Source organism: Drosophila sechellia, chromosome 3L, assembly GCF_004382195.2.
Source record: "Drosophila sechellia strain sech25 chromosome 3L, ASM438219v1, whole genome shotgun sequence".
NCBI classification, from domain to species: Eukaryota; Metazoa; Arthropoda; class Insecta; order Diptera; family Drosophilidae; genus Drosophila; species Drosophila sechellia.
Genome location: NC_045951.1, coordinates 11,744,765 through 11,754,713, shown reverse-complemented (window position 1 = coordinate 11,754,713; position 9,949 = coordinate 11,744,765). Strand labels below are relative to the sequence as shown.

The window sequence follows — 9,949 nt, the reverse complement described above, 5'->3', positions numbered from 1 at the left end:
TGAATGAATTTCCTTGGCGCAAATTGAAAAAAGAGTGATAGTGATAGTGGAACTGATAAGCGGCGAGAGAAAGAGATAGAGATAGAGAGACGGCGCTGCTGGAAACGGAAAACCGGTATGTGTGTAGACTTTGAGTAGCTGGCTCAAATTTGTGTTTTGGAGAGTTGCGCTCTCAAACTTGGAGACCTCGGGCTCTCCGGCACTTCTCTGGCTTTTGCGCTCAGTTTCGAAACGAACTTCAAAGCTCGCGCAAGCGTACCGCACGCGAATCGGAAAACGCATTCTCCGATCGGCAAATATCATCGCGATACACGATCTTTTAGCCGGCATTTTCTTGTTCGCCACTCTGGATACGGTTTTAAATCGCAAACGTGCCAAGTTCCTTGAAAAGTGTGCGAAAATTGCCAATATTTTCAGTTTTCATGTGACGTATGCGTAATGTGACCACAGTGCGGATTAGAGTAATATATTTACCTGTATATAAATACGACTATATAAATGTGTGTGTGTGTGTGTCATTGTCTAGGAATTTTGTTTCGTCTGCAAAATGTGCAAAGTTTTTTAATGTTTACATGCCGAAATTCCAAGAGTCCCAGTTGACTCACGATTAAGACAGAAAGAGATTAGATAAAGAATGACAAACTATCTATACATTGGTGTTTACTTTAGTTTCGCAAATTTATGAAAACGTTTTGATTTGAGATTATAAAGCTTAAAAATTTAAATACCACGCTGAAAATCTAGGCTCTTAAAACTGAAGATTGATCTAACAATTTAATGTTTTGCTTTAAAAGCTTAAAATATTATTCAACAGGTGTAAATGTGACAAATCCAATTAGTAAACAAGTAATTCTCTTTGCACAAAACGCAGAAAACGAAACAAAAACCTACACAAACTTATTGGTCGTAAAGAGTGAAGAAAAATAAAAATTATAAATTTAAATAAGTGTGGTTTTTCTCGTTTTGTAAGGCGCTCTTTAGATGTATTTCGAAAACGAATTTAACGAAAAGGTGTAAAGGAAAAATCCACAAAAGTACGTGCCACCAAAAAGTGCAAAAGAAGGGCAAATCGAACGAGAAATTCGGCTGGAGAAGCTGGACAAAATCGACTTGAAAGGATTCGCAGCTGGAACTGCATCCATCCAGATACGGATACAGATACCGATCCAGATACATGTGTATATGTGTGTATACCAGTGCCGATACAGATACAGATACATACATGAGGCAGCCTGCGAACCACAAAAGATACATGCCATGTTCCCACTAACCAACCGCTCTTCGAGTGGCAATCGCACCAACAACAATCCGAGCAACAACAACAACAACCAGACCACAAGCTTCATAATCGGAGGCACCACCAATATTAACAACAACAACAACAATCAGCTTGGTGGCACAAACAGCGCTAAGGATAAAGGAAATTTTGAAAATAATTGGAGCTGCAATAAAACAACCGGTCGTCGATCTGGCAATGGGAATAGCTGCAGTTTTTTAGGTAAATTTTAATTGTAGCACTTAAAAGTGCCGTTGACTGAATGTTTCGAATATTTGGGCAGTCCTAACTAGTTAGGCAACGACAACAAAAGTTTTGCCATTTTTATAGCCAAATATGTGGAGGATAATATTAAGATTCCGCTTTATAAAATTTAACTCAATACCCAAGTAATTTCACATAAATTTAAGCCCATTAGTAAGACTCGGCCCATTGCACTTAAAAACTTATTCGTACGATCTCGATTAAGGCGGCCTCTTTGATCACTTGAGGTTTATCTTATGACCATCGCATCTCTTTCATTGGAATGACTGCAATTTCACAGATCGCATTTACCTTTTTCCGTATTGTCGCTCTTGTGTCGCGAACCTTTTTTAAAGGGCTTCTCTTCTTGTTTTTAGCAACAATTTACAATGCAAATTGCATTAATTGCAATTTTCTGTTCGAATTGAGTTGGTTGGTTGTTTGGTTCCCGTTTGCGGCATTGTTGTTGTTTTTGCATTAAAATGCAAATACTTTGCACTAATTTACATGTCGCGCCGCCGATTGCAGTGGAAAATGCAGACGCCCCTTCCCCACCCGTTCGTCGCTCCTTCGACCACAAAATCGCCTGGGGAGACAATGGAAATCTTTTGTGATGATCATCACACACGACTCGGCGGCTTTGTATCTGTGTGTGCTTTGGGGGAGGAAGTGTAAGTGTGAGCTTGAACCATGAGAAATGCCATAAAAATTCCTCTGTCTACCAGTCTGTCTTCCTCTTTTTGGGCTTACGGGGTATTCGCGGAGCTCTGAAATATTTGCATATTTGATTTTGAAAAATTTTGAAAATATTTATATTAAAAAGAGCCGGAATGTTAAATTTATTAAATTAATCTCTATTTAAAATTTTCACCAAATGTATTTAAGTGCGGCTACTGCCAAAAGATCTACATATTTGCATGGGTAACGTGCTGAATTACTTAGATTGTAACTTCTTTCTCATAATTCTCTCGTAAGGTAAAACATTACAGGGTATCCCTAGTTCGAAATGCTTAACCTCAACTTCCTTGTTCTGCTTCTTATGTTGCGCTTGCGCAATCCCAAAAAGCTTCTTCGCGTTTTCTGCGCATGCGCAAATACACATACATACACATGTGGAAAAGGAGATTGTGGGGCAGAGGTTTTTGGGGATGTCGGCACATACGCTTTGTTTGTCTGTTGCCAAAACACTGAGAAAAATGATGAATTTGTAAAAATATAAATTTGTATAAATATAAAACCTCTTAGACGATGCTTTACCTAGACGAGATAATATATCTTTTGATAAGCAGTCTTGTTCTCTAATTCACAATGTTTTCAACTTTTTTTCTCCGTGTAGTGGGTTTATTGCTGCTGTGCGCTTGCAAGAATTCCCAGATATATTTTACTTCGAAATTTGTTAACAAGCAGACAACAAGAGCAACAACCACAGAAGCGATCCAACCGAAGACATAGGGAACATTGTGTGTTTTTTTGTTTGTTGTTTGGCCTGGGCCATGAAGTGTATCAAGTGTTTGCTGGCTTAGCTCCCTTTCTTCTCCATCGGCTTTGTTCACAGCCAGAGACTTCAAGTTGAAGGTTAAAGTTGAGCTGAGCTGAGGAGCTCAAGCCTTTCGATTGAATTAGAATTAGAGTTCTCTTGTTGGAGTGGATTTCGCAGAGGTTTAGCGGTCAGGATAACATTTGAGTCATAGAAATTGAATGGAAGTGTTCTTCAATTTGACAGCCGTTGGCGGGTTTCAAAGTTCTAAGGATGGGAACAGGATTTGCAAACCTATAATTGCGCTTCATTTGAACACACGTAAATCCAAAAAGTTTCAAAGAAATTTCTAAAATGAAGCAATTCTACAACTCCTAACACTGACAACCGATGAGCATTTAAAATCTCAACTCAGATAAGCCCGGCTTTGCACACTTAAGAGCCGATAAAATGATTTATAAAGCCCCTAGAACCAGTTAACTAACTCCTCATACAGCACAGCACTAACCAATAACTCATTCAATTCCATTCGATGTGGTAAACAGCCTTCAATGTTAGCCCCATTGAATCCGAATCCGAATCTCGACGCGTGTGGTGCACCAGACTCCGCCAATCGCCTCCAATTCCATTTTACACCGCCACACGATCCGTGGAAGCATTCAGCTGCCTAGTTTTTAATTGCAAATTGCAAAACGGACCGACCAGTCAGTCATAACGAGTCTAATTAAGGCGATGTCTGCGCTGAGGAACAAATATCTTGCATATTTTTAGATCCACCAGCTGGACATTTGCATTCGCAGACGATCGTATTCAATGTCAGATGTACACTGCGCCAATAGTTCGATTGATTTGATTCCGCCTTTTACTATCAATTTGTTTTTGATTAATATTGCTCAAATCAGCTAATAAAACTTGCAATATGTTGATTTTCTTGTTTACAATTAGATATTTAATATTTGATCTTAAGAAATTAAGTTGCAAGCTAAGTTACTTGGTTTCTCCATGTGCACTCCATCCAAATTAGAAAGGGAGATCGGCGAGGAAGATGAGGAACTGCGAGCTGTGAGTGGCAATGAGTTAATTTGCTGCCAAAACACACCCTTGGGCCTCATTAGCTGCACTCCGAGTGAGATTTATAGACGAGTCGCGAGCTGCCGGCGGATTAGTTGGAAATGCAAAACCCTGGGGGTCAAAAAACACATGGGCTGAAGGGGTTGAAGGGGTCGAAAGGGGACGAAAGGGGCTGACGGGGCGGCAACAGCAGCCGCACTGCGGGTTGCCCTGCCAAATAAGCGCCTAAGGTGTCGACCAAGATGGCCAAGATTGCAATGGGTATGTGTGGCCAAATGGCAGGGCCGGTGGGCATGAATAATGAGCAGGAGGCCAACAAAAAGTGGCTAACTTAGTTCCCATAGAAATGCCATTCCGCTGTCGTAATTTACAAAATGTGCTAAATAGTTGTTTTCTTTTCAAATTGGCTGCTAGAAGAACTCCTACTTCTTTTTTTACATTTTTTAAACAATATGTGTCAAATGTTATAAAACATTAGCTTTCTGCACGATGCTTTTTCAGATACATATACCGATAAGTATGCCTTCATATATCTTTTCACACATTAATGGTTCCGTTTGTCTTAAGCATCTCACATCATTTTGTAATTGATAAGTTTAAAAAAAGAAGGAGTTTATTACTCACCAAGTGAGCCAACTTGGCTGCTCCCTAACAGCATAAACATGTCCGCAGTTGGTGAAAAAATGAGTTTCCATTTGCTTTTGCATTTGCTGTGACATTTTGAGTTATTTGACACTTTGCTGGCGCATATCATCTTTCCCCTTCTGAGTGTTTCGCCATCGCTCTTTCGCTCTTTCTTCCAGCAGTTTATTAACTCATTATTTTGAAATCAACTTGGCCCGGCAGGCAAAACGTGTTGCAGAAGTTTCTGCAACCTGACAAGTTGCCTGCACCGCCAGCAGCAAATGCAGCAAATGTTGCTGCTGCCGGTGTTGCCCATGTTGCAGATGTTGCTGCTGTTGCAAGTGCACAGCTTGCACAACTCATTCCCTCCTCAGTTGTTGATTAAGTACTTGGGCACTCTTTCCCCCATTAACAAACGTATATAATGCATTAAAATTTTAAACGAATTGTTGGATACCGCAATTGGGCACAAGAAACCGTTTTGCCGCTCTTAATTGATGCAATCAATAATTGCGGCCACATCTTTCATTTCCATCTGTAGCTTCGCAAGGAAGCCACTTCTGCAGATACTAAACCGCACATATCAATCGAATTCACACCCATAAACACAAAATTAGCAAATTCATAAAAAAATCACTAGTCTTAAGCCGCTTTTCGCATAAAATTGCAAACCAAACAAAAACTTTATTCGGATCTAAGGTTAAGTCTCTGAAACTTTTATCTTAAATGTTGAAGAAATCATTCACAAAAAACACAAAACCAATTAATTATTTGCCCATTTAACTGCGGTGGCGGTTTGGCTGTTATTTTTTTTATTTTTTATTTTGTTGATTGCAAAATTCAAGGAACAACAAAAACAACTGCCACTGCCTTTAGCTGCGTAACATTTTGTTGTAGTGAGGCGACCAAAACATTGAGATAAAAAACGCGGCAGTTAAAAACTATTCACATCGCATCTGTAGTGGGTACAGTGAATATTGTTTAATAATGATACATAAGAAAATAAAAATATACTTGGAAGTACCAAAAAATATCTACACTAACTAAAATGAGTTAAGATATGTTTAAAATATATTATATAAATTAAATGACATTGTTTGAAGCTTAATTTTAGCTTCCCTCTTAGTTGATTTTCACTGTACTCGTGCACTATGAGAAGTTGTAGGCGTGAGTAGTTTGCCGATGTCTTCGGGACTGGCGGTATCTTTTTCTGATGTTTCGAAAAGAGACGTGAACAAGTAGCCGAGGACATGGCCGCCGAATTCAAATGGAGTGGCAAAAAAGAAGTAGCGAGGAGATACAAAATTGTGTATCTCGTGGCGATCTGTTCAATGGATTCGCAATTACATTCATGAAATTTAATTGGCGATGGGAAAGAACCTTGAATGGATTAAGCATATGGGGACAATGTGTTCGAGCGGAATAGTGTTGATTTATGGATAATAATTCCAACTCATTGAGGAGTTTCATGTAATTTGGCCTCAACTTCGGCCTAATAAAGTCTATCTGATTTTTGCATCTAACACATAGCCCTATCAGACCTTGCGATCTCCATTTAGTTTGGCCCATATCTGGCCCATTTTAAAACTCTTGCCACAAAAGTCACGTTTTCTACGAAGCTAAGATCAACATGCGGATGGATAGATCGTCTGAATAGAAAACCACCATACATATAAAGCGACGTGCAAAAAAGCGCTTAACTAACATTTGTTGACTTTTGTTTACAAATGCAAATTTACCTATAATATTTGCACTGCAAACCCAAGCCATCATCTATATTTCCAAAGCAGCTCTACTTCAACTTCAACTATTTATTTCGGGTTGTTTTATTTCGAGCGCCGCGACAATTTGCCAAGCAAACTTTTTGCGTTCAGATAGCGGCGAAAATTGTTTGTTTAGAGCTTAGCGAGGCAACGACAACAACAGGCAAAGCCAATTACCGATTTTAATTATTTGTAAATATTTCAAATGTACGACCGACTTTTGGCGCCCGCAGAAAAAAAAAACCGAAAGAAACCACAACTAAATAACCTTATCGATATGGCAACAGGTGCGCCATCCAGCGGACAAGGTGCGAACCACACCACGTAAGGGTTGCACATGTGGTATACTTACTATATACTACATCACTGCTATATCTTATCTCAAAAGGCTCTCATGTTTCGCGTGCCAAATTCCATTTCAATGAGAATCTAAAGCTAATACTATTGGAATAGGTACTTTATACTAATACCACTTGGTTAATTCCTTAAATTTATAAGATCTACATCAAGTTCTTAGTTTTCCATATCTATCATATCATATATTTATATCATCTTTCCATATTTTTTATAATAAAATACAAAAAAATCCAAAATGTAAAGTGCATTGTATAAAAGTTTAACATTTTTTTCTCATTTACACTTAAGCCTGTTGCTGTCATAATATCGTTGATTGTTTTTTGGGCTTATTTCGAGTTGACAACCCTGGCTGACTAATTTTTGCCAAATGAGTATGGGATTGTGAGTGTTGTCATTCATTCACTTATTGTTTCCTGTTGTCGAAAACAACAAGATAAACTTATGCTTGGTTTTTACAAAGTGGGCGTGTCGCATTGCGGTAATTTATTAAGTGTTTTTTCTCACTCTCTTTAATTGCCGCTCAGATGATTTAGTGTCTTTTACTTTCTGCCTTTCCGCCGACTGTCCTCTTCTTCTTATGACTTTCACCTCGCCAAAGTGAAATTACGGCCTAATGACTAAACATTTCATTTAATTAGAAGATTACAATAACAATAACAAAAGGGCGGAACAAGAAAAGTTTTGTGAACTCGGTGAATCTGTAATCTCAGATCTTAGCTCATTATAAACATTTTGGCAATCAGTGAAAATGATCTGACACCTCAAACCTCAAAAGCGGATTACGGCAGTTTAATTTTGATTTTGATGGATGTAAAGATTTCTGGGAAGAGAGTGGACTCTTGTGAACCGAAAGTTTCTTACATTTTTAGCTTTACAAAAACCTTGTTTCAAAAAGAAACCCCTGTCGGTATTTTGACATTTTCGGGATGCCCCGTTGTCGAACCCTTTTCGAGGTTGGCTGACTCACCGCAGGAACCTGCAAAAGTTGCAACATTGCAGCGAATTAATTTATCAACATTTACCGCTACAATGTCAACGCCACAAGAGAAAAGTTTGCTGCATTAAAAGGCGGTAAATTTGTCGGGATACTGACTGACTGGCCCAAACAAAGTGTGGACCATTCGACTTCCAAGAAGCTGGCAACTTGATACAGCCGAAGTGAGCTCCAAACATTTCTGTCGAGGAAAACCTCGCTGCCGCGACCAAAGTTTGATTTATGCGTTGCGATGCTCAATGGGCGATACGACCGGGCCAAAAGGAAGTATAGTCGCAGTCAAATTTCCAGGCCCAAAACGGCACGACTACCAAATGCGCTCGCTGGCCAACTCGCTGCTCTGCCTGGCGGTTATACGCAGCCGAACATAAATTATAGGCCATGGCTAAGTAGGAAAACTGTTGGCCCAAACAGCCAGGCACAGTGGAAAACCTTGGGAAATTCAAGATAACATAGGCTCTTACGCAGAATTCTCCACATCGCGGGAATATAACTCTATATTTACAGATCTAGATATGCTCGTTTTGATTTGGATGAAACTAATCTTGTTAAATCATTAATTAATCATTCGCATTTGACGTTCTAGAAAATAGCCCTCTCATATGTTAACCCATAATTTCAGTTCAAGTTTTGAATACTGGTATCTAGAAGATACATTGAATAATGATACTTCTCTATTACCTTTACCTCCCTTAACAAAAATGTGAGCATGTTTTATATGACTTATTTAAATATAACTAGCTATGGATGTTATGAACTTTAATATTATTTTAGCTCTGTCTTATTTTCCGCAATTTTCCCATCGTATTTTGCATTTCCCAGCAGCAGCAGCTTCACTGGCAGCACTTTTCGCTTTCCCACTACTTTCATAATGTTGGCAAACATTTTACGAAAGTCCATAAGTACAATACACATGCCCAGGAACTTCGGCAGCCATATAATGCAAAATTTTCCTGCACTGCGGATGTTGGATGTTGGGTCTCTTGGGATGTTGAGCTGTAGAGCTGTTGTTTGCCCCTCAATTCGATGCCATAAGATGCGATGCGGAGTGGAAGTGGAAGTGGTCGGATTCAGATTCAGATACATGTTGCCGCCGTCAATGTTTCGCCTTTGTCTCGTAAATTTCGAACATTTTTATTATAAAACCAAGCGGCATGGCTGCTGATTTCTCACACAATGCGCGCGATTTATTTTGTATGCATTGCATTGGGGCTGAAATTGATTAATTACAAAGCGGAAGACTTGCTGATCCAACCGGGCTAAGACCAACATCAACAACAACAGCAGCAACAGCCATTTTGTTACGATTGTTCACTGCTTCATTTTTCAGGCTTAATTTTCTGTATTATTTTGAATTTGTTTTTATTGCCGCAATCAAGTGAGCTTCGTGATTGGCTGTAACCACGATTCTTCAGTTGTTGTTCTATTATTTGTTAGACTGAAGGTTTCTGCATTATTTAAATGACACTGACACCACTGACATTTGAAAATTACATTCCTCTGATGCAAATGTGTGAATCAATAAAAATGTCTAAATGGTTGTAACTTGAATGCAATAAGTGACACAGATGAGATAAGAATTCACAATGCACATTAAATATATACATATGTAATAAGATTGTGGCAATGAAATATATAAAGGCTTAAACTAGGGTAGGTTTGTAGCCTAATACCTTAAGAATTACAAGTACTTCCGAGTACTTTGTATATATGTAAGTAAACCTATATTGTATAATTACCAGATGTGGCGCCTTCTTCGGTCTGGCGCCCTTTAAGTATCTCATAGATTGCAAGTCGTAGCTAAAATCTCAAGTGACAATGGGGGGGGCAGTAATGTCAGTTGTACTTACGCTTAATTGCTGTCAAGTGTTTTGCAAAACTCTAAATTGGCAAAGCATTTGTAAAGTAGAAGGGGTTATCCAGTGGAATGTCAAGACAATTAATTCCAATCGACTTGCGATAGATACAAATTTGTATCTTTATAGCCGCGTTGCCGCAAGAAGTTGAGACATGATGTTTTTGATGTCACATGTGTGTTTGCTTTTTAATGATTCTGTGTGCCACTTAAATTTCACGGAACTACCGCTGTTCTCGTGTTGCCGCTGTTTTAATGAGCTATTAAAATGTTTGGGGAATTGTAGTAC

The 9,949-nt window shown here is 38.9% G+C and overlaps 1 protein-coding gene across 5 annotated transcripts in view; it reads left to right on the top strand.

Moving 5' to 3' along the window:
* Positions 1-238: 238 nt before the first annotated feature.
* LOC6605389 (protein TANC2) overlaps positions 239-9,949 on the top strand; it is a 47,714-nt gene continuing 38,003 nt past the window's right edge. For 3 of the 5 annotated variants that reach the window (XM_032719145.1, XM_032719141.1, XM_032719146.1), the window contains exons 1-2: positions 239-461; positions 971-1,498. In XM_032719145.1, coding sequence (XP_032575036.1) covers positions 1,183-1,498 — 316 coding nt within the window. In that variant the 5' untranslated portion in view covers positions 239-461; positions 971-1,182. Of the gene's footprint in view, positions 501-970; positions 1,499-9,949 lie in introns of all 5 variants that reach the window. The other 2 variants (XM_032719144.1, XM_032719143.1) reach the window with 2 other exon arrangements.